Raw genomic sequence first — 25,908 nt, forward strand, 5'->3', positions numbered from 1 at the left:
CTCTGTCCCTCCTGGCAGAGAGGGTAAAGCCATGGACAAATTTGGTAAGCGACTTTACCAGAATGCGATGCTTGCTAATCGTTCTGGTAACTATGCTTTTCATTTTTCGTTTTATTTAAAGCATCTCCTTACCACCATGGCTTCCTTTGAGCAGTACCTTCCTGTGGGGAATCGTGAGGCTTTCCATCAGTGCTCTTCAGCTCTTTTCCAGCTTAGGAAATTCATGGTAAGGTCTATATATGACACTTTTGAGCTTACCTCTAGAGCAACAGCCATTTCTGTGGCCATGCGCCGTTTGGCTTGGCTCAGAGTCTCTGAGCTTGATGTTAATCATCAAGACCGGTTGGCTAATGCCCCATGTTTAGGGGATGAGCTGTTCGGAGATTCTATGGACTCAACGACCCAGAAGCTCTCGGCTCATGAAACCCGCTGGGATACCCTTCTTAAGACCAAGAAGAAACCTCCACCTTCACGGCCATTCAGACAGCAAACGGCCTATCAGCGGCGTTTTGTGGCTCGCCCCTTGCAGCCTTCCACTCAGCAACCTAGGAGGCAGCGTCAACAGCAGCGACAAACACCTAGACCTCAGCAGCAACAACCAGCTAAGCAGCCTCCTCCACAAAAATCGACTCAGCCCTTTTGACTTGATCCTCGAGGGCATAGCCAGCGTTCAACCATCTCCTCTCCTCCCTCAACCGATAGGAGGACGACTGTCTTTCTTTCTCAGCCGGTGGGAAGTCATCACTTCGGACCAGTGGGTCCTCAACATCATCCGCCACGGCTACTCTCTCAACTTTCACACCCTTCCGGGCCAAAGTCTACCAAAAGAGTCTGCTTTGCACACTCCTCAATCTGCCCTCCTTTGTCAGGAGGTTCAGTCCCTCCTACTTCTAAACGCCATAGAGGAAGTTCCTCTGGACCAAAGAGGGCAAGGATTCTACTCCCGGTATTTTCTAGTCCCCAAGAAAACAGGAGACCTCAGACCAATTCTAGATCTGCGAGATCTCAACAAATGTTTGGTCAAAGAAAAATTCAAGATGCTATCTCTAGCTACGCTTTATCCCCTCCTCGATCACAACGACTGGCTATGCTCTCTCGATCTCAAAGAGGCCTACACTCACATTCCAATTCATCCGGCCTCCAGACAGTACCTTCGCTTCATGATAAATCACTGTCATTACCAATACAGAGTGCTCCCCTTCGGTCTTGCCTCCTCTCCAAGAGTGTTCACAAAATGTCTGGTAGTGGTGGCAGCATTTCTACGCTCCCACCACCTTCAGGTTTTTCCCTACCTGGACGATTGGTTAATCAAGGCCATTTCATCTCAGACTGTTCTTCTGGCCACCAACCAGACCATCTTTTTTCTACAACTCCTGGGGTTCGAAATCAATATACCCAAGTCTCACCTTCTTCCTACGCGGAGACTTCAATTCATTGGAGCGGTACTGGACACGGTCCAGATGAGAGCCTTCTTGCCGGACAACCGTCTTCACAACCTCCAATCGCTCTGTCAGCAGGTGCTGTCCCAACACTCCATTTCTGCAAAGCAGATGATGATTCTCTTGGGTCACATGGCCTCCACAGTTCATGTCACACCCCTGGCACGGCTTCACCTGCGCACTCCTCAATGGACCCTGGCTCTCCAGTGGTCTCAAGCGACAGACTCTTGCTCACGACACATATCTGTGACATCGTCTCTTCGTCAGTCTCTGCAATGGTGGTTGATATCCTCAAATCTCTCCAGGGGCCTTCTGTTCCATCTGCCTCCTCATCATCTGATCATCACCACCGACGCCTCCCCTTATGCATGGGGAGCTCATCTGAACGAGTTCCAAACTCAGGGCCTTTGGACTCCTCAGGAAAAGAAGCATCACATCAGTTTCCTGGAACTCAGGGCAATGTTCTATGCCCTCAAGGCCTTCCAACACCTTCTATTTCCTCAAGTCCTTCTAATTTGCACAGACAACCAGGTGGCTATGTACTACATCAACAAGCAAGGGGGAACGGGCTCTCGCCTCTTATGCCAGGAAGCCCAGAGAATCTGGTCTTGGGCATCCTCGCGCCACTTATTCCTGAAAGCAATTTATATTCAGGGAGAACAGAACTACTTAGCGGACAAGCTCAGCAGAGTTCTCCAACCCCACGAATGGACTCTCGACCCATCGACTCTACAGTCCATCTTTGCACAATGGGGCACTCCTCAGGTGGACCTTTTTGCAGCTCCTCACAATCATCAGTTGCCCCAATTTTGCTCCAGACTTTACTCTCCTCACCGTCTGGCAGCGGATGCGTTTCTTCTGGATTGGTCCAATCTGTTCCTTTATGCTTTCCCTCCTCTGCCTCTCATGCTTCGGAACTTGTTCAAACTAAAGAGGGAACGAGCCACCATGATCCTGATTGCTCCACGGTGGCCCAGACAGCATTGGTTCTCCCTTCTACTTCAACTCAGTTCCAGGGATCCATTTCTACTTCCACTGTTTCCATCTCTGCTTACACAAGATCAGGAAACCCTCCTCCATCCCAACCTGCAATCTCTACACCTGACAGCTTGGTATCTCTCGGGCTGACTTCAACTGATTCTTTGTTATCTCAGCCTGTTCGCTCCATCCTGGACGCTTCCAGGAAACCAGCCACTCTACAATGTTACCATCAAAAGTGGACGAGGTTTTCTTCTTGGTGTCTCCTACATCATCATGACCCCAGGTCTCTTGCTGTGGAACCTCTATTGGATTATCTGCTTTCTCTGTCTACTTCTGGTCTCAAGTCTACTTCCATCAGAGTTCATCTCAGTGCCATTACGGCTTTTCATGAGCCAGTCCAGGGGAAACTCCTTTCAGCTCATCCCCTGGTCTCCAGATTCATGCGAGGTCTTTTCAATCTGAAACCACCTCTCAAAGCACCTCCGGTGATCTGGGATCTGAACGTGGTTCTCTCCGCCTTGATGAAGCCTCCATTTGAACCCTTGGCTACTGCCTCTTTCAAGTTTCTCACTTGGAAGGTACTTTTTCTTATTGCTCTCACCTCTGCCAGGAGGGTCAGTGAGCTGCATGCACTAGTTTCTGATCCACCTTTCACTGTCTTTCATCACGACAAGGTGGTTCTACGTACACATCCAAAGTTTCTCCCTAAGGTTGTTTCTGAGTTCCATCTCAACCAATCTATTGTACTACCTGTTTTTTTCCCTAAACCTCACTCTCATTCCGGGGAACAGGCTCTTCATACTTTGGACTGTAAGCGGGCTTTAGCTTACTATTTAGACCGTACTAAGCCCCACAGATCATCTCCCCAACTTTTTTTGTCCTTTGATCCGAATAAATTGGGACGTCCTGTTTCTAAACGTACGCTATCTAATTGGCTTGCTGCGTGCATTTCATTCTGCTATGCTCAGTCCGGACTGACACTGGAAGGTTCTGTCACGGCACATAGAATTAGAGCTATGGCAGCATCTGTAGCTTTCCTCCGTTCCACGCCCATTGAGGAAATCTGCAAAGCTGCTACGTGGTCCTCAGTCCATACTTTTACATCTCATTATTGTCTGGATGCTTTCTCCAGAAGGGATGGACATTTCGGCCAATCTGTTTTGCAAAATTTGTTTTCCTAATGGCCAACCTTCCCTCCATCCCCATTTTTGTTAGCTTAGAGGTCACCCATCAGTCAAGAATATGCTGCCTGCTTGTCCTGGGATAAAGCACAGTTACTTACCGTAACAGGTGTTATCCAGGGACAGCAGGCAGATATTCTTGCGTCCCACCCACCTCCCCGGGTTGGCTTCTTAGCTGGCTTATCTTAACTGAGGGACCGCGCGTCGGGGTCGGGCGGGAAGGCACTCGCGCATGCGCGGTGCGGTCTCTAGAACTTTCCAAGTTCTTAGAGTGCAATCACTCTAAAAGTGTCCGTACCGGGGCTCCGTCGGTGCCGTCACCCATCAGTCAAGAATATCTGCCTGCTGTCCCTGGATAACACCTGTTATCCCAGGACAAGCAGGCAGGTATTCTCACTAGTGGGTGATGTCATCAGACAGAGCCCCGGTACGGACGTCTCACAAGCACGTGTTGCTTGTAGAAACTTAAAGTTTCTAGATGCCCGCACCGCGCATGCGCCGGTGCCTTCCTACCCGGAGATCCGGGCGTGTCTCCTCAGTTCTTTCTTTTCCGCGGAGCTGAGAAGTTCAACTTCTTCATGCGCTAGCTGAATTCAGTTAAATTTGCCTTCCTTGTCCGCGTTTTCGTTTTCGTTTCTTTTAATTACCTTAACAGTTCTTTTCTTTTTCAAAAAAAAAAAAAAAAAAGGAGAAGATTATTTCCTCCGGCGGGTCGAACGGGCCGGCCACGTGGCTCAGGCCCACGGGCTTCGACCTCGCGGCAGAGATTTTCCGGCCTATGTCCCGGCCAATCACCGGTTTTAAAAAGTGCAGCAAGTGCCAACGCGCGATTTCACTCACGGACCCTCACGGGCGCTGTTTGCAGTGTTTGGGCCCTGACCACATCCCGAAATCGTGCGGGCCTTGCTCTACCCTTACGGCACGCTCTTTCAAGCGGCGTTGCCTATTGTGGGAATCGATGTTCAAGATGGACGCAGCTAAGGATCCCTCAGCCTCCACTTCATCTGATACCTCCCCGGTGCGGGCGAAACCGGCATCGACTCCTCCTGCATCGAGTGCGGTGAAACCGGCATCGCTCGCCCCGACACCATCCACGAGCTCGACGTCGGTGCCTGCCCCGGTCTCCTCGGTTCAGGTACCTCTTCCTTCCACAGTGCCACCAATGGTCATCAAAGTGCCGAAAGCTACTAAGCAGAAGCACTCGACCTCGAAGGAGCGCGATGCCCGTGCAGGAGGACCCCCTTTCGGTGCGGATCCCTCCCTATCGGCTTCGCTACGGTCCGTGCTGGAAGCTCAATTCGTTGAGCTCATGCAGACCATCGGACCCGGGCTCATCGCTGCCATACAGGGTGACCTCCCGGTACCGGTCCAAAGGGGCGGTCCGCCCCCTCCCCCTCCCCCACACCGTTCGACCTTGACAACCGACGAGGACGAACGAGGGAGGGCGGCGATACCCACGCGGCAAGCCTCGCTTACCGACATGCCGCCATTAGAACCCATTACGCCTCCGCGCCAACATGGGACCAGACCTTCGATCGATACTCGAAGCCCTGGGCATAGTCAGGAAGAGTTCCTCCGTACTCCTTACCAGACTTGGGTAGCATCGCAGGAACCCGCATCGCAAACCCAGTGGCGATCCACCGCTTCCAGCCCTATCCACTTGGGGACCTCGGGAGACCATGCGATGCACAGACGATCCCGATCCCCGTCCCGCCACCGAGACGGGCACCGATCGAGACACTCATCCTGGCACTCCTCACGCTATTCGGAGGTGTCACCGCAGAAAAAACTGCAACGTAGGGGATACTCCTCATCAGAGGCGTCCCCTCCGAGGGGCCCAGAGTACGAGGAGACACCGGTGCCCGATTCTCCTTGTCACTCCCCGATGTCCACGGACCTGGAGGCCTCCTCCTCCGCCAGCCCGTCCCACAGACCTACGCTGGCGGAACAATTGTCCTTCTCATCATTCCTCCGACAAATGGCGGATGATCTGGATGTGACCCTTGACACGGGCTCCCGATACTCCAAAGAGTATCTGGACACCATGCATTTACCTAACCCCCCAACGGAGTCGCTTCGGCTCCCCCTGCATAAATTGCTGGATCAGACCTTCATGCAGTGTTTCGAAACACCGTACTCCATACCGGCGATTCCCAGCAAACTCGATGCTCGATACCGCATCGTGCACCATAAAGGGTTCGAGGGCCCCCAACTCTCCCACCAATCCCTGCTGGTCGAGTCCTCCCTAAAACGCTCTCATCCCTCCCAGGTCTACGCCTCTGTACCGCCGGGCCGAGAGGGGAGAACGATGGACAAATTTGGTAGAAAATTCTACCAAAACTCCATGCTGGCGTCACGGGTGCTAAACTACAACTTCTTTTTCTCTTCCTATTTGGAGTTCTTCTTGCCGGTGCTCCGCAAGTTCACTCCGTTCATAGACAACCAAGCTCGATTCGAGTTCGAGGAAGTGGTAGCCTCTCTCTCCCAATTACGCCTCCAGCTGATGCAATCCTCCTTCGATGCATTCGAACTCTCGGCACGCGCCGCCGCAAGCGCGGTAGCGATGCGTCGCCTGGCATGGCTCCGTACCATCGATATGGATCCCAACCTTCAGGACAGACTCGCCAACGTACCATGTGCTGGAGCTGACCTGTTCGATGAGTCTATCGAAACTGTTACCAAGAAGCTGTCGGATCATGAAAAATCCTTTCAATCCATCCTGCGGCCCAAACCCAAACCTCAACAGTCTCGACCTTCCAGGCCACCCCTGATTTACCAGCGGCGTTACATGCCCAGACAAACGCCTGCTGCGAGGCAGCCTGCGAAGAGACAACCTCCCCAGAAGTCTCAGCAAAAACCTCAGCCACCGGCCGTACCTAAGGCCCCCCAGCCCTTTTGACGCCCCCCCCCCCGGGAGCATAACCTCGGCCTCTCCCATAGGGGGCCGCCTCCATCTTTTCTACCATCGATGGGAGGCCATAACTACGGACCTATGGGTCCTCACCATCATAAGAGAAGGATACTCTCTTCAATTCCACCGGGTCCCCCCGGACCATCCCCCAAGAGAGTATCCTTCAAGCTCGACGCAGACCGCCCTTCTTCTTCAGGAAGTCCAAACCTTACTCCAGCTTCGGGCTGTCGAGCCGGTCCCGTCAGACCAATTGAACCGAGGGTTTTACTCCCGGTACTTCCTCGTCCCGAAGAAAACGGGCGACCTGCGACCCATTTTAGACCTTCGGGCCCTCAACAAGTTCCTGGTCAAAGAGAAGTTTCGCATGCTGACTCTGGCTTCTCTATACCCCCTCCTCGAGCAGAACGACTGGTTATGCTCCCTGGATCTCAAGGAGGCCTACACTCACATCCCCATTCACCCGGCCTCCCGAAAGTTCCTCAGATTTCGGGTGGGAAATCTGCACCTACAGTATCGAGTGCTACCATTCGGCCTATCTTCGTCCCCCAGAGTCTTCACAAAGTGCCTGGTGGTAGTGGCCGCAGCACTCCGGGACAGGGGTCTACAGGTATTCCCATACCTCGACGACTGGCTCATCAAGGCCCCGTCAGCCCCAGAGGTCACTTCGGCGGCCGTGGCTACATCCTACTTCCTCCAGAATTTGGGCTTCGAGATCAACTTCTCCAAGTCTCATCTACAACCCACCCAGTCCCTCCCCTTCATCGGAGCGGTCCTGGACACCACCCGACTCCGAGCATTCCTACCTCGGCAACGCATGGAGCCTCTTCTTCATCTCTGCCAGTCGGTGTCGACTCGCCAAACCCTACCGGCGAGACAACTGATGGTGCTCCTGGGCCATATGGCCTCCACAGTACATGTGACACCCTTTGCCAGACTCCACCTCAGGATCCCCCAGTGGACCCTGGCATCACAGTGGAATCAGACATCCGATCCACTATCCAAACGCATCTTAGTCACACCTGCTCTTCGGCAGTCTCTACTTTGGTGGATGACCTCTTCGAATCTATCCAGAGGTTTGCTGATGCACTCTCCCCCCCATCAGAAAGTCCTCACGACCGATTCGTCGAATTACGCATGGGGGGCCCACCTGGAGGGTCTCCGCACCCAAGGATTCTGGACCAATGCGGAGAGACTACACCAAATCAATCTACTGGAACTCAGAGCCATCTTCAATGCGCTCCAAGCTTTCCAACACCTACTCCACGACATGGTAATCCTCATTCGCACAGACAATCAGGCCGCCATGTATTATATCAACAAGCAAGGAGGCACGGGCTCGGCCCTCCTTTGCCAGGAAGCTCTACGAGTCTGGGACTGGGCGGTGCGCCACAACACCCTACTCAGAGCAGTATACATCCAGGGGGAGAACAACGTCTTAGCAGACAAACTAAGCCGTCTGCTACAACCGCACGAATGGACTCTCCATTCCAGCCCCCTTCACCAAATCTTCACGCAATGGGGGACGCCTCAGATAGACCTCTTTGCGGCTCCCCACAACGCCAAACTGCCTCAGTTTTGCTCCAGGATTTACACTCCTCATCGCCTCGAGGCAGATGCTTTTCTACTGAACTGGGGGAAACGATTTCTATATGCGTTCCCACCATTCCCGCTGATCCAGAAGACTCTGGTCAAGCTGAAACTCGAACGGGCCACCATGATTCTAATAGCTCCTCGGTGGCCCAGACAACCTTGGTTCTCCCTCCTACTCCAACTCAGCAGCAGGGAACCAGTACCACTTCCAGTGTTTCCTTCACTACTTACTCAACATCAAGGATCACTACTTCATCCCAACCTGCAGTCTCTCCACCTGACAGCTTGGTTCCTCTCAACGTAACCCCTCACCAATTCTCACAAGAAGTGAGGGAGGTCTTGGAAGCTTCCAGGAAGCCCGCCACTCGACAATGCTACTCCCAGAAATGGACCAGATTCTCCTCATGGTGTGTTTCTAAGTCAAAGGAACCTCAGCGAGCTTCCTTATCCTCCGTGCTGGACTATCTCCTACACCTATCTCAATCTGGGCTCAAGTCCACATCCATACGAGTCCACCTGAGCGCTATTGCGGCGTTCCACCAGCCTCTACAAGGGAAACCCCTCTCGGCCCATCCGGTGGTCGCCAGATTTATGAAAGGACTCTTCCATGTTAACCCTCCTCTCAAACCACCCCCAGTGGTTTGGGACCTCAATGTAGTCCTTTCCCACCTCATGAAGCCCCCGTTTGAACCACTCAACAGGGCCCCTCTGAAGTATCTCACCTGGAAAGTGCTTTTCCTTGTAGCCCTTACGTCCGCTCGCAGAGTCAGCGAACTCCAGGCATTGATGGCGGACCCACCATTCACAGTATTCCACCATGACAAGGTGGTCCTCCGCACTCACCCGAAATTCCTGCCTAAGGTGGTCTCCGAATTTCATCTCAACCAATCCATTGTACTTCCAGTATTCTTCCCTAAGCCTCATTCTCACCACGGAGAATCAGCCCTTCACACTCTAGACTGCAAACGTGCCTTGGCTTTCTACCTGGATCGCACCAAGCCACACAGATCCACTCCTCAACTTTTTGTCTCCTTCGATCCTAATAAGTTGGGAAGACCCATATCAAAGCGCACCATCTCTAATTGGATGGCGGCTTGTATCTCTTTCTGCTATGCCCAGGCTGGATTATCACTTCCTTGTAAGGTCACAGCCCATAAGGTCAGAGCAATGGCAGCCTCAGTAGCATTCCTCAGATCAACACCAATCGAGGAAATTTGCAAGGCTGCCACCTGGTCCTCGGTTCACACATTCACCTCACATTATTGTCTGGATACCCTCTCCAGACGGGATGGACAGTTTGGCCAAACAGTATTGAAAAATTTATTCTCTTAAGTCGCCAACTCCCCCTCCATCCCACTGAGGTTAGCTTGGAGGTCACCCACTAGTGAGAATACCTGCCTGCTTGTCCTGGGATAAAGCAATGTTACTTACCGTAACAGTTGTTATCCAGGGACAGCAGGCAGCTATTCTCACGTCCCACCCACCTCCCCTGGGTTGGCTTCTCAGGCTAGCTACCTGAACTGAGGAGACACGCCCGGATCTCCGGGTAGGAAGGCACCGGCGCATGCGCGGTGCGGGCATCTAGAAACTTTAAGTTTCTACAAGCAACACGTGCTTGTGAGACGTCCGTACCGGGGCTCTGTCTGATGACATCACCCACTAGTGAGAATAGCTGCCTGCTGTCCCTGGATAACAACTGTTACGGTAAGTAACATTGCTTTACGGTAAGTAACTGTGCTGTCTTTGCGAGTGCCTTCGTTGGAGCCGATCCACCCGATGTAGGGGCTCGAGTCACTACGGGTGCCTCGGGGTGATTCCAGCCATCCACCCCTGCTTCGATCAACAGCCTCCAGCCCCATCCACTATCTGGGGGCCTTAACGAAAACACACTCGCCTCGTCCATCGAGACCGACGTCCAGACACAGCTCGCATCATCGATCGAGGCATTCATCAAGGCACTCGACCAGGCATGCCTTGCCTCATCGAAAACAGCCGTTTCTGCAGTATTCCCCACTGGCTACTTCTCTGCCTCCGCTACCGGAGATCGAGGACTCACTGGGGTCTATCTCACCATCACGATCTCCATCCTCATTGGATCCAGAGGCCTCAACGTCCTCGAGTCATTCTCGAGGCCCGGCTCTGGCTGACCAGCTATCTTTCTCCTCGTTCATTCGGCAGATGGCTGCTGATTTGGACATACAACTGGACACAGATTCCAAATTTTCAAAAGAGTATCTGGAGACGATGCATCTCCCTCAACCACCTGCTGAATCCCTCAAGCTTCCTCTACACAAGCTCCTGGATCAGACCTTTGTGCGATGCCTTGAAACACCTTATTCTATCCCCACTGTGCCGGGCAAATTGGATGCCAGGTACCGCACAGTACACCATAAAGGGTTTGACGGTTCCCAACTCTCCTACCAATCCCTTCTGGTGGAGTCCTCTCTGAAGCGGTCTCACCCCTCCCAGGTCTACGCCACTGTTCTCCCTTGTAGGGAGGGCAAGACTATGGACTGGTTCGGCAGGAGAATTTACCAGAACTCCATGATGACCTCCAGAGTTCTGAATTACAACTTCCACTTCATCACATATTTTGAATTTTTCCTGTCTGTCCTCCAGAAGTTCATGCCCTATCTGGACCCTGGAGCACAGTTCGAGTCCCAGAAGGTTCTGGCTTCACTATCCCAGCTCCGCTTGCAGATGATGCAGTCCTCCTATGATGCCTTTGAGCTCTCTGCTCGGGCCACGGCATGTTCGATGGCCATGCGCCGACTGGCGTTGCTCAGAACCATCGATATGGACCTCAATCTCCAGGACAGGCTGGCCAATGTCCCATGCGCTGGTACCGACCTCTTTTGAGTCCATTGAGGCGGCGACCAAGAAGCTTTCGGACCACGAGAAGTCTTTCCAGTTCCACCTCCGTCCGAAGCCCAAGCCTGCTCCCCCTTGTCCCATCACGCCCACCGTTGATCTACCAGCGGCGTTACCCACCTAAACAAGCTCCTTCCATCCGTCAGCCTGTTAAGAGGCAGCATCCTCAAAAGCAGCAACAGAAGCCACAAACGTCTGTTGTCCTTAAGGCTCCTCAGCCCTTTTGACTGTCTCAAAGAAGGGCATAACTTGTCATAATGCCTTTTTCAGTTTTGCCACCGATTTGGAGGTCGTCTCCATCATTTTTACCATCGATGGATGACTATCGCCACCGACCTCTGGGTCCTTTCTATCGTAAAGGAGGGATACATTGTTCTTCCAGTGTTTTTTCCAAAGCCTCATTCTCATCCTGGAGAATCAGCTCTTCATACTCTGGACTGTAAACGTGCTTTAGCTTTCTATCTGGAACTCACCAAGCCACACAGAACTGCTCCTCAACTTTTCATCTCCTTTGATCTGAAAAAGTTGGGAAGTCCTATCTCTAAGCGTACCATCTCCAACTGGATGGCGGCTTATCTCTTTCTGCTATGCCCAGGCTGGATTACCCATTCACAGTAAAGTCACAGCCCATAAGGTCAGCAATGGCAGCCTCTGTAGCCTTCCTCAGATCAACACCGATTGAGGAGATTTGTAAGGCTGCTACTTGGTCCTCGGTTCATACCTTCACTTCCCATTATTGTCTGGATACTTTCTCCAGACAGGATGGACAGTTTGGCCAAACAGTATTGCAAAATTTATTCTCCTAAGTTGCCAACTCTCCCACCATCCCATTGTGGTTAGCTTGGAGGTCACCTATTAATGAGAATACCTGCCTGCTTGTCCTGGGATAAAGCAATGTTACTTACCGTAACAGTTGTTATCCAGGGACAGCAGGCAGCTATTCTCACGTCCCACCCACCTCCCCTGGGTTGGCTTCTCTGCTATATCTGAACTGAGGATACACGCCCTGGTCTGGGCTGGAAGGCACTCGCGCATGCGTGGTGCGGGCGATTCGAAACTGCTTGTGAGGCGTCCACATCGGGGCTCCGTTGGATCACGTCACCATTAGTGAGAATAGCTGCCTGCTGTCCCTGGATAACAACTGTTACGGTAAGTAACATTGCTATCTGGCTAAACTTTAAGATTCAAATTGGTGGATTTAAGGTCATCTGGAAGCATTGGATGATTGCAGGGATATGCATTTTGGATGATATTTCTAATGATAAACTGCTTGACTTTTCACAGATGCAATGTAAATAGGGCCTTAATAAATCGCAAAGTTTTAGATGGATGCAACTGAAGCAAGCCATTCAGGCGGGGTTCCCTAAATGGAAAACTCTTAATCAATATAGTTTGGAGTTCTTAGTCTTTCAGGTAGACTTCCTAGAGCACCAGGCCGCACAGTGCTATAAATTGATAAATGGATTAGTAAAAAAAGAAGCCTAAAAATGGTCTTAGAGATATTTGGAGCATTGAGATTAAGCATCAAATTACTGTGTTCTCAGTGGCCACGAATTTGGTCTCGGGAGGATGAGATCTACAGTGTCCACATCTGAGACAAACTTGTTTTTTTTCTCCTACATAGAGCTTTTTGGATACCAGTTAGATTTCAAAAGTTGAATAGCTCTAAGTCTAATAGATGCTGGCATTGTAATCTTGAAGTAGAGACTCTAGATCATTTATTATTCTGTTGTCCCTTTATTTTAGCCTTTTGGAAATCTATTTGGAGCCAAATAAATTGTTTATTGGAGAATCCTGTGGCTCTATCTTATGATACAATTCTATTTGGTACGTCAATGAGGACACAGCCAAATTTCATCAAAAAATAACAAGCTTTTATTGATTGACATGGGTCGCCTTTTATTATAGCACATCTAATTGGAAGAATTGGAGTAGACTCAATTACTGTTTCTGGTGGAACTCGTGTCAAATTTAAAAAGATCTGGGGGCCATTGACAAAATTTTGCAATGAATAAATCCTATTTTTCCATTATAAGTACAAGTGTGGTTGGAGGGTGGGGGGAAGGATGTCTGAATTTGATTAAATTTTAGTTCATTGGACAAGAATTTTCATATGCTATATTTGAATGGATACAGGGTGGGAGGGAAGGGATTAAATCTTATGTATTAAAGTTGAAATAAGAAATTCAAGTGATGTATACAATTCAATATGTCAATTATTTATGCACTTGCTGTAAGATATTAAATGAATAAAGAATTTTTTTTAAAAACCCACTAAAAGAAAATACTTATGGGCAGCCCAAAGCGAAAAGAACTTCAGCACCTGCTAACTCCAGCCCAAAGTAAGAATTTTTCAACTAAAATTCTTCAGAAGAATTCAAAATCAAAGAGGAAAATAAAAAAAAATGAAATAAAATGTCCTACAGCTCAAAATATAAAAGAACATGTCAAACTCTCATAAGTTATATCCACTGTATCTCTGCATTTAACCCACCCTGTTCTACTATTCCTCACTGAAAAATCATTCTCTATTCCTTCTGCTGAAGGGGCCAGAGACACATTCCCTCTATCTGATTGGATCTGTAAAAGGATCAGGTATTTCAAATCCATTTCACTTCAATTCTTATTTATCCATTGTTCCATTATTGGCATTGTACGTGCTGATTTCTAATGCAGCTCAAATGTTCTGCAATACGTATCTTAATGGGGTGTTTAGTCTGTCCTATATAGTAAAGGTTACAGGGACAAATACAGTACACTACCTGTGCTGACTCACAACTTGTTGAATGATGAAAATAGAAATATCTATCTGACCTAGGTATTAAAACCTTTTCTGTTTGAATCACATGCTTGCAAAACTTGCAATGTCCACAACTAAAGTGGCCTGGGTTAGTAGGTATTTCTTTCCAAGACTTTCTTGTTAATTCCCCCAGGTGTATAAGCAAATTTTGGGTATTCGCAAAGATTAGAGTGGACTCTTAATAGGCCAGTGTTTGAGAACTGTCTCTAATTAAGCAGGATGTTGAGCTACCCAGTTTTCTGCACCGTCTGCCATATGTATGACTACCTCCCTTCTGGGAGGAGGTCTTGTGTATGTGCTTGATGCAGAGAACTGGAAAGCCTGAAGAAGCAAGTATGACTCCTGGAGGGCAGAATACTGGAACTGGAGGCACTTCAAGCAGTGGAGGAGGAAGATAGAAATGCAGATAACATCAAGACGGAGGACACCATCGTGGAAGACGTCGGGGAGCTGGAGAACTTCATAGAAGAAGCATACAGGGAGGCCATGGAAAAACACCAACAACAATGGAACTGCTGAGATACACCTACAGAGAATGTGGACCACCAGACGGACAGTCACCAGGAGGAAATGGGAGACACAGCAGCAAGATCTGGAAACAGTGGAGGGAACCCACAAGAAGACGAACGCCAGGATGAAAGGAAATGGAGAGGAACGAAGGACACAGACCTACGGCTGGAGAGATGGACATGCACTAGGGACACGGACCTGCAGCTGGAGAACCAAGAAAAGATAGAGGACAGCAATCATCCTGAGGGACTCTATCATCAGACAAGTCAACAGCCACATAGTAGGAAGAAGACTGAATCGATTGGTGATCTGCCTACCGGGAGCCAAGGTAGAAGACATAGTGAGCCGCATCGACAGGATCGTCGACAGTGTGGAAGAAGAAGATACGGCGGTGGTGATCCATGTGGGGACGAACAACGGGAGCAACAGGAACTACAACAGAAGTACTGAAGGACCAGTTCCGGATGCTAGAAGGGAAGCTGATGACCAGAACGAAGAGGTTAGCATTCTCTGAGATCCTGCCGGTACCCAGGGCAGATGAGAAGAGACAGATGGAGCTGCAAGCAGTCAACACGTGGATGCAGTGCTGATGTGAAGGAGGATTCCACTTCGTGTGAAACTGGACAGTGTACTGGGGGAAGAGCAAGCTATTCAGGAAGGACGGACTCCACCTCAGCAGAGACGGAACGAGGCTACTTGCAAGCAACATCAAGAGAGAAGTTGAAGTTTTTAAACTAGGAAGAAGGGGCAAACCGACAGCCGACCGAGAGAGAGAGAGAGTCGATGGTTCGGGAACCGGTATACTTGGAAGATACCGTGCAGGAAGATGGAGGGGAAGATTTTCCAGATCGCAGGCAAGACAGACCGAAAAGGACACAAGAGGGAAAGACACACGAAGGGAACAGGCTGCAAACTCAAGTGCATGTACGTGAACGTAAAGAGCCTTAGAAATAAGATGGGTGAATTAAAAGCTGTAGCACAAAAGGATAACGTTGACATCATCGGCATCACGGAAATATGGTGGACTGATGAAAATGTCTGGGATACGGTGCTACCGGGATACAAACTATACCGCAGAGACAGTGACTCAAAAAAGGAGGCGGCATTGCCATATATGTCAGAGGGAATTGAATCTACTGGAGCGAACATGCCACAACAGATGGATAAGTTAGTCTCTATGGGTCAAAATTCCAGGAACAAATGGACCGGAAACGAGGATAGGCATCTACTACCGACCCCCAGGGTAGTCTGAAAAAATTGATAGAGAAATGACGGATGAGATTAAACGCAACTGCAAGGGAGGCAGCGCAGTTATCATGGGCGACTTCAACTATCTGGGGATAGAATGGAACCTAGGCACCTCCGGTTGTGCTAGAGAGACCAAGTTCCTGGAAACTGTAGGCAATTGCTTCCTGGAACAACTTGTCAAGGAAGATACAAGAGGAAACGCAATTCTGGACTTAATTCTAAATGGACTGCGAGGACCGGCATAAGATGTAGAAGTAGAAGGGACGCTGGGAAACAGCGCTCACAATATGATTCACTTCAACCTGGAAATAGGGGCGGAACATCGGTCCAGAATGACGGCCACGGTGCTAAACTTCCGAAAAGGGAATTACGAAGGGATGAGACGCATAGAGGGGAAGAAGATTAAGAAGAGGATGATGCTAGAGCAAGCTTGGTCTCCTTTGTAAGGATATGGTCACCGAGGCACAAAATCTATATATACCGTGTATCAACAAGGGATCAAAGAGGAAAAAGAATAAAGAACCGGCGTGGCTCACTGTAGAGGTAAAGGAAGCGATTAGAGACAAAAAACCTCGTTTAAGGAATGGATAAGATCAAAAACTAAGCACAAACATCAACGCAGGTGCCATAAGGCGGTAAAAGGGAAAAAATAGCCAAGGAGGCGAAAAACTTCAAACTGTTCTTTCGGTATATTAAAAGGAAATGACCCGCAAAGGAAGCGGTGGGACCGTTGGATGACAAAAAAATAAAGGGAGCGCTAAAAGAGGACAAAGCAATCGCCGACAAACTGAACACGTTTATTGCGTCTGTATTTACCGAAGAGGATATACACAGCATACTGAAACCCATCAGGCTATATGCTGGAAGTGAAACGGGGAACTGACAGGGTTAACGGTCCGTCTAGAAGAGAGATGCAGGCAGATTGTTAGGTTTAAGAGCGATAAATCCCCGGGGTGAAATACTCACATGGATTAAAAACTGGCTGGAACATAGAAAACAGAGTGGGGGTAAATGGACAATACTCGGACTGGAAGAGCGTCACCAGTGCCGCAGGGCTCGGTGCTTGGACTGGTGCTCTTAAACATCTTTATAAACGATCTGGACATAGGTTCGACGAGCGAGGTGATTAAATTTGCAGACCATATGAAGTTATTCAGAGTAGTGAAGACGCAGGGGGATTGCGAAGATCTGCAATGTGACATAATCAAGCTCGAGGAATAGGCATCGACATGGCAGATGAGGTTCAACATGGATAAATGTAAAGTGATGCATGTCGGTAACAAAAATCTCATGCACGAGTACAGGATGTCAGGAGAGACCTCCCAGGAAAGGGACTTGTGAGTTCTGATCGATAAGTCGATTAAGCCATCCATGCAATGTGCGGCAGCGGCGAAAAGGGTGAACAGAATGCTAGAAATGATAAAGAAGGGGATCACAAACGGATCGAAGAAGGTTATCATGCCGCTGTACCAGGCCATGGTGCACCCTCACCTGGAGTACTGCATCTAGTACTGGTCGCCGTACATGAAGGAAGACAAGATACTACTCGAAAGGGTCCAGAGAAGAGCTACTAAGATGGTTAAGGGGTCGGAGGAGCTGTCATACAGAGAAGATTGAGAGGGGACATGATCGAAACATTCAAGGTACTGAAGGGAATAGACTTAGTAGATAAGGGCAGGTTATTCATCCTCTCCAAGGTAGGGAGAATGAGAGGGGCGCACTCTAAAGTTGAAAGGGAATAGATTCCGTACGAACGTAAGGAAGATGTTATTTACCCAGAAAGCAGTAGAAAACTGGAATGCTCTTCCGTAGTCTGTCATAGGGGAAAACATCCTCCAGGGATTCAAGACAAAGTTAGACAAGTTTGTGCTGAACCAGAACATACGAAGGCAGGGCTAGTCACAGGGCACTGGTCTTTGATCAGAGGGCCGCCACGTGAGCGGACTGCTGAGCACAATGGACCACTGGTCTGACCCAGCAGCAGCAATTCTTATGTTCTTATGAATGAGGTAAAACGCATACTGTAGATTTTTCTGATTTAACTGTCTGAAGTGTGAGGAGCCGTTCTCTGTGGCAATTAGCCATAGTTGTTCTCTCAGCAGCTTGAATTGCAGGAGACAAAGGATACCGAGCACTTTTCACTAAAAACACTTTGTTTTATATTCAATATATATTTAGCTATTTTGTGGAAACATATATGCTGACAAATTAACAGTTTTACAGTAATGTGAAGATTTTAGAAATCTGTTTGTTTATAATGTGGTAAATTGTTAAACCCCTTGTGTTTTGTACACAAGTAGGGTAATAGTTCTTTTTCCTGGCAAATGCTTAGTCCTTTTTCCTGAATTTACTTCTTGGTTTCCCAGATCTAAAACGAACACACTTACCTGAAGAGGTATGGGGTTAATCACCCTGGAAGCCGCTATGCGGAGTTCCGGAGGGATCACCTCTGTCCCCTATTCTTTTCAATATCTATATGTCCACCTTCAAGCTTTTCCATCTCCCCCTTTGAAACACTTCTCGAGATAGATTCAAATCTTACAAACCTCACCAAGAATATTATAGAATGCATAACAAAACTTCAATCTTGGGCCCAAACTAAATCTTATGTTTATATACCGCATCCTCTCCATAAAGATAGAGCTTGGCACGGTTTACAGAAACTTTAAAATAAGGAAGGAAAAACATAATAAGAATTAGTGATTATAAAGAGGGTAGAGATTTATATTTTTGAGAATAACCAAATTTTCAGATGCTTTCAGAATAATTGGAAGGAGCCCAGATTCCGCAGCAGGGCAGGAAGGTTATTCCAAAGCTCAGTAAATTTGAAGACAATAGATTTCCCTAACTTTCTCAGATACCTTTTAAAGAGGGGAAAGATCAAGTTTTTGGGTGGATCTGGTAGTGTCAGGTCTTGAATTCCAGGATAGTGGAATTAGGGGAGGAAGAGTGCCTTGTAGGATCTTGAATGTTAGGCAGGCACATTTAAAGTGCATCCTAGAAATTACTGGACATTACCAGATCTATCCAAAAGTTCAAATTTATCTTCCCCTCACTAAAAAGCGTTGCCTATATTGGTAAACTAGGGAAATATCTTCACTTCAAAACTACAGAGCTCTGGAATACTTTCCCTGCCCAGCTGCGCAACCTGGGCTCTTTCAAACTATTCCGTAGACACCTGAAAACTTGGCTATTTTCAAAAATGTAAATTTCCGCTTCCCCTTACCACCAGCTCCCACTGTACTTCTCTTAACTTTTGTAAACCTTGAGCTCTATATTTAGAGAAAATGCGGTATATAAGCTTAAAGTTTTTATTTTTTCAAATTTTTTATTCATTTTTACATCTTACATCAAAAACACAATATTACATCATTTAAACCTTGTAAACATTACTTGTATTTCTTCTAACATCATATAAATATTATATTCTTATCTATTGATCAAACCTTTAATATAACTTTATACCCTCCCCCCTATGTACTTTGAGTGGATAATGACGTCTAATCATTACAATCATTTGTCAATGGCCCCCAAATCTTTTTAAAATTATTATAGTTCCCTTTTTGTATGGCAATTGTTCTTTCCATTTTATAAATATGACATAGCAAATTCCACCAAAATGTATAGTTAAGCCTTTTGTAATTTTTCCAATTGTAATTTTTCCAATTACTGGTGATATGTTGTATGGCGACTCCTGTCATCAAAAGTTTTATTACTTGATGAAATTTGACTTTTTGCTCTCATTGACATCCCGAACAGAATTGTATCATATGATAATGCTACATGGTTTTCTAGTAAACAATTAATTTGGGACCAGATTGATTTCCAAAAGACCATGATACAGGAAATGAAAAATTTGAGCTATGAAGAACACCTCAGGAAACTGGGACTGTTCACACTCTAGAGGAGAAGACAGAGGCGATTTGATAGAGACTTTTAAAATATTAAAAGGATTGGATGAAATAGATCAAGAAGCAGCATTACTAACATTTTCAGATGTGACACGGACAAGAGGTCACAGCCTGAAACTGGGTGGCAGCAGGTTCAGGACGAATGCCAGGAAGTTCTGTTTCTCACAACGAGTGGTGGGCGCTTGGAATTCTCTTCCTGTGGATGTTGTGGAGGAGACTACTCTTCGGGGTTTCAAGCACAAGTTGGATATACACCTCCTTGCAAATCATATTGAGGGATACGGTAATTTCAGGTTTTCATAATAGAGAACCTAAATGGGCCGCCGCGTGAGCGGAGCGCCGGACTTGATGGACCTCGGTCTGATCCGGTGAAGGCATTTCTTATGTTCTTATGTATTAAATGGTCCAAAGTCCCTGCTTTTAGATTACAATGCCAGCATCTATTAGACTTAGAGCTATAACTTTTGTAATCGAACAGGGGTCCAAAAAGCTCTATGTAACAAAAAAAAAACAAAAACAAAAAACAAGTTTGTCTCAGATGCAGACATCGTAGATCTCATTCTCCAAGACCAAATTCGTGGCCATTGAAAAACAGTAATTTGATGCCTAATCTCAATGCTCCAAATGTCTCTAAGACCATTCTTTGGTTTTTTATTTATATATCCAGATATCAATTTATACCACGGTGTGGCTTGGTGTCCTAAGAAATCCGCCTGAAAGCATAAGAATTCCAGACTATACTGATTATTAAGATTTTTCCATTCAGGGAACCCCTCCTGAATAGCCTGCTTCAGTTGCAACCATTTAAAGCTTTGATTTATTAAGACCAAATTTATGTTGCAATTGTGAAAAATCAAGCAGTTTACCATTTGAAATAACATCATCTAAAATCCGTATACCTGCAATAATCCAATGCTTCCATACGACTTTAAATCCACCAATTTGAATCTTGGAGTTTACCCATAAAGATTGATTTGTTGATTTGTGTATTGGGTTAGGTGTTAAATTACTGACATAACGTAATGTTTTCCATGTATCCATTAATATTATATTTCCTAGGCATCTTGATACTGAGAACATGAGATAATTGTAAAGGAAACATGAGTCGCCATTCCAAATACAGTGGTACCTCGGTTTACGAGTGCACCGGTTTGCGAGTGTTTTGCAAGACGAGCAAAACATTTGCAAAATCGGCGCCTCGGAAACCGAGCGCGCTTTGATTTGCGAGCGCCCCCCTTGCGAACCGGCACCCTCCCCCCCGCGATCCGGCACCCCCCACCCCCGCCGCGACCTGAGGTCCCCCCCAACCCACCCGAACCCTCTTCTTACTTTTCTGTAGCCTCTGCAGCGGCACCGGCACCAGCATGTCCTGTGCGTGGTGCAGGTGCCTGAAGATCTGCTTCCTGTGCTGGGCCTTGAGAGTTCACGTTCGACGTGAGAGTTCACGTTTGACGTGAACTCTCAGGCCTTGCACAGGAAGCAGATCTTCAGGCACCGGCACCACGCACAGGACATGCTGGTGCCGCTGCGGAGGCTACAGAAAAGTAAGAAGAGAGTTCGGGTGGGTTGGGGGGACCTCGGGGGGGGGGGGGGGGGTGCCGCCGGTTCGCGGGGGGGGGGGGGGCCTTCGGGGGGAGCAATGCTGGTTCTCGGGGGAGAGCAGCGCTGCTGGCCTCGGGGGAGGTGGGGGTGGAAACATATCAAAGCAAGTTTCCCTTACTTCCTATGGGGAAACTTGCTTTGATATACAAGCATTTTGGATTACGAGCATGCTCCTGGAACGGATTATGCTCGTAATCCAAGGTACCACTGTACAACCAATCTGGGGTATTTTCCATGAGCTCTGGGAGGACCCAATACATACCCTGGCGTAAAATATAGGCCTGATACCTATAAAAGTTTGGAAAATTTACCCCACCCTCCGTAATTGGTTTTTGTAAAGATACTAAGGCAATTCTAGGCATTTTACCCAGCCAAACAAATTTTGTAAGAATAACATTTAACTTTTTATAAAAGGACAGCTGAAAAAAAACCTGGTATACTCATTTAATAACAAACCACAGACAATATCATTTTAATAGTTTGGACTCTCCCCCACCAAGAAAGTTTAGTTAATTGATGTAGATGTACTATCTGGTGCATGCAATCTTAAGTAAGGAAAACATTACCAATCAAGCCAGTTAAAATGGTAGTGTTAGACCAGTTGATCACACCCTTGTGAATCTGAATTGCAGTTTGAGAAGTGGTCAGCTTTGTATATTTTATTATTTCTATAGTTACCTTTGCTAATGTCTGGGTTTGCTAAACACAGATTTTTCTGAGCAGTTAGATTCCTCTTCTCCATTTCTAGTGCAGTGTGTCTCGTAGCCCTGAACGCTAGCGTTATGCATCTGAATCTGCAAGTTGCTTACAGAATGTTATCCAATCATCTTTGAACTCTGCCTCCTTCCCAGGAAGCAAGCAAGTTGCTCAGAAGTGTTTCTGGTCTGCAGTTTTATTTTCGGGTATCTTTTCTTAATATTCAGTTGTAGTCTCGGTGCCCAGAAATTCCCACTTGTTGGGACCTCTGCCTAGGAGAAGATGCAGACTTGTGCTGTAGAAATCTGCTGCTAGCATGATCAGCCCTCAGGGACACCTAGCTAGCCAGCCTGCTTTTTGTATTTTTTGGAGCTCAGGGGCTATCCCATGCATAGCTGCTTGCATCCCTGATTTATGAGGAGCTTGAGCCAGGCTGTTTGGCTCTTTTCCGGGTTGAACAGGCTTATTAGTGGGCCAGCTGTATGGTCCTCTCCCCCTTTCGCTTTGAGGTTTTCTGGGAATTAAGACTGTCTGAAATTGGTCCAACTGGCAGCCTGAAGACCACATTCGTACCATGTACCTGTAAGGCAGAGTTCTTCTCCACTTGTCTCTGCTGTACTTCTAAACTGAAGCAGACACATGGCACAGTGAATAAGGCTATTCCTGCTTGTACATTTTAGCCATGTTCCAGGAGCAGAAAATACAGCCATCACATTTAATTTTGCTTTATTACTAATGGATTTTAGTGCATTAAATGCTGCCATTGTTAGTGATACTAATTTACACTCTTCTATGAATTAATGCATCTAGTAAAGAAGTATCCACACTTATGCCTTGTCTAGATTTGATGACCGTGGAAGAGATGGCTTGGATGGATTTGGAAGCCGTGGTGACCGAGGTGGTTTCGGTAGAAATAGTCGTTGGTCTGAAGATAAATGTGATGAAGATGACTGGTCAAAGCCTCTTGCACCTAATGATAGAATTGAACAGTGAGTGATATTTAGGTATAATCTGAGTAGTTCATTTGAGAGGTTTTTTAGGTTAATGTTCATTCTTCTTTTCACACAGAGAGCTCTTCTCTGGAGGGAATACAGGCATTAACTTTGAGAAATATGATGACATTCCTGTTGAAGCAACGGGCTCCAACTGCCCTCCTCACATAGAAAGTGTATGTATTTTATGTAGCTCATTTGTAAGGGTTGGCTATAAAGGAATATTTTGTGTTGAATGTAAAGCCAATATTCCTTACTGGAAATGTTTCATTAAAAGTATTTCTGCTCTTCCATAAAATCCAGGCTATTAATATTCTCCTGCTTTCTCTCCAGTTTCATGATGTTGATATGGGAGAAATAATCATGGGTAATATTGAGCTGACTCGCTACACTCGTCCTACTCCAGTACAGAAGCATGCCATTCCTATTATAAAGCAGAAGAGAGACTTGATGGCTTGTGCCCAGACTGGTAGGCTGACTACTCACATTCAATCTGAACAGTGTGAAATAGGCTAAAGCAGCAGTGTATGGCAATTCATTTACTCAGATACGACTAATACATGCCTTTAGTGCCTTAAAGCCCAAGATGAACTTGTGCCATTAAGTTGAATTTTTTTGTGGTGCATGGGTATTTAGGCTGTTTTAATAGTTCTACAAATTGAGTTTGCTAGTCCAATTTTAGGGTGTATTCTTGTATGTCTTATTCAAAGCATGTCAGCACTTCTATTTTGGCAGCAGGTAGCTTTCTCTGGCATCCATTTCCAGTGGGAGAAGTGGAAGGCTTTAATACTGATATTCATCAGCAGTTCACTAAGAATAGGTAAAGTTTCAGTAGTATATTAAACTTCCTTAGTATCTCTCCAGACCAGTCCAGAGGTATAAGTATTTGTACTTCTCACAGGAGGAGACAGACCCACTGGCTTCAGACTTGAGCCTCTTAAGTATCCTGTGCAACCCACAATTGGTGAATATTTCCATCAAATATATGCTTATTTCATGTGCCCGGAGTGGTTTGAAGAATCTAAGGAAATTATCAGATTTTTTTCTCCCGCTTATCAACATACCTTGTTACAGTTGCACATGATTCTTATTTTCAGAAGTAGATCTATACACAATAACATGCCACAATTCAATTAATAGGTTCTGGTAAAACTGCTGCATTTCTTCTGCCAATCTTGAGCCAGATCTATGCAGATGGCCCTGGAGAAGCTTTAACCATGGCAAAAGTAAGTATCTGTATGATTCTGGCAGTGTTCCCTTCTGTCCTGTGAACTTTACAATCAGATCACCATTTAAGTCAATCCAATTGAGTTTGCAAGTTTCTATATTTGAGCTACAGGATATTTTAATTAGGAATCAGATGTCAGTCCTTCAGATCTCAATAATTCAGCACATTCAAATAGAAGAACAGATCTTCATGTACAATCACTAAAATATATATATTTGGGTTTAAGGCTATAAGAGTAATAAGCCTTTCAATCCATTAGGCAAAAGTTTTAGAGGCCATATGGTCTTTATTTGCTTTCATTTTCTATCTAGTCTGCTACTTTTACTCACCAGGGCTGTGTCAGGGTAACAATGTTAAAAAAAAAGTTACAGTACTTTACTCTGTGCACCCAAAATTCTCTTAAACTAGTGCATCTAACAATAAACCAAATAAAACATCAAACCTTTTTACCAAAAGGTTTAGAGCTGTATCAAATAGCATATATTTGGCTGAATATGAATAATGGGCATTGAACTTTAACAAACAAAAAGCAATGTGAAATCATAGAACAGCATAAGAGTTGCAATACTGGGACAGACCAGAGGTCCATCAAGCCCAGTATCCTGTTTTCAACAGTGTCCAACCCAGGTCACAAGTACCAGGCAAGATCCCAAGGAGGAACAGAAGACGACAAGCAAGACCATATGAAGAAAGAACTTGTTTTTCTTTAGCACCTCTCCAGACCGGTACAGCTTCACTGATGGGTAATACCTCACAATGACTAGCAGGCGGAGACAAAAACCTTTGGTTGCAATAAAAGTAGCTGTGTGACCAAGATGATAAAAGGGATGGAACTCCTCTCGTATGAGGAAAGACTAAAATGGTTAGGGCTCTTCAGTTTGGGAAAGAGACAGCTGAGGGGAGACATAATTGAAGTCTACAAAATCTTGAGTGGAGTAAAATGGGTACAAGTGGATTGATATTTCCCTGCATCAAAAATTACAAAGACTAGGGGGCACTCGAAGTTGCAGGGAAATACTTTTAAAACCAATAGGACTTTTTTTTTCCACTCAGAGAATAAGTCAAGCTCTGGAAAGCATTGCCAGAGGTTGTGGTAAGAACAGATAGCATAGCTGGTTTTAAGAAAGGTTTGGACAAGTTCCTGGAGGAAAGTCCATAGTTTGTTATTGAGAAAGACATGGGGGAAGCCACTGCTTGCCCTGGATAGGTAGCAAGACATGGAGGAATGCGTCCAAGACAAAATTATTGTGGCTAGGCCCTAAACTTGATTGTCTTCCTAGCTCTGTAGCATTGATATCTAGCGCTCTCCTGCAAATCGAGTTTTCTGCTAAGATCCTGGGAGTTCTTTTTGACTCCTCGCTTTCTTTTAAGGACCAGATCAGCTCTGTGATTAAGAAATCTTATTTGGCATGTCTATGAGATCTAAATGGCAAATATCTGCTAATAATAACAAGCTGTTGATGATATTAACAGGAATTGCCATCCAACAAATAACATATAATTGGAAGGACTGTAGAAGACTGAATTATTATTTTTGGTGAAATTCAGTTTGTCATGTGTTTAAAATGGAAAGAGCGTTGGCAGTTCAAAAGGTTATTATAATAAATTTAAGGATGTGTGGGGACCATTATTAAATTATAGTAATGAATAAGTTACACTTTTCCTAATTTTAATACACATGTGGATTTGGGGAGGGGGGGTTCTTGGTTTTCCATTAAGAATATATATATGAATATCATAAGAGATTATTTTCAGGTGGTATATATTAGTTATATATGATTATCCCAGGACAAGCAGGCAGCATATTCTTAACACATGGGTGACGTCACCGACGGAGCCCTCGGTACGGACCTTTTTAACTAGAAGTTTCTAGTTGGCCGCACCGCGCGTGCGCGAGTGCCTTCCCGCCCGACGGAGGAGTGCGTGGTCCCCAGTTTCTTCGTTTCCG

At 46.6% G+C, this 25,908-nt stretch overlaps 1 protein-coding gene across 13 annotated transcripts in view; it reads left to right on the plus strand.

Moving 5' to 3' along the window:
* The window catches only part of DDX3X (DEAD-box helicase 3 X-linked), a 215,681-nt gene that overhangs the window by 145,885 nt on the left and 43,888 nt on the right, over positions 1 to 25,908 (plus strand). For all 13 annotated transcript variants that reach the window (XM_033947566.1, XM_033947571.1, XM_033947577.1 and 10 more), the window contains 4 exons: positions 22,583 to 22,729; positions 22,809 to 22,908; positions 23,066 to 23,201; positions 23,873 to 23,958. In XM_033947566.1, the coding sequence (XP_033803457.1) occupies positions 22,583 to 22,729; positions 22,809 to 22,908; positions 23,066 to 23,201; positions 23,873 to 23,958 (469 nt within the window). The remainder of the gene's footprint in view (positions 1 to 22,582; positions 22,730 to 22,808; positions 22,909 to 23,065; positions 23,202 to 23,872; positions 23,959 to 25,908) is intronic.

This window comes from Geotrypetes seraphini, chromosome 6 (assembly GCF_902459505.1).
Source record: "Geotrypetes seraphini chromosome 6, aGeoSer1.1, whole genome shotgun sequence".
Classification (NCBI taxonomy): domain Eukaryota; kingdom Metazoa; phylum Chordata; class Amphibia; order Gymnophiona; family Dermophiidae; genus Geotrypetes; species Geotrypetes seraphini.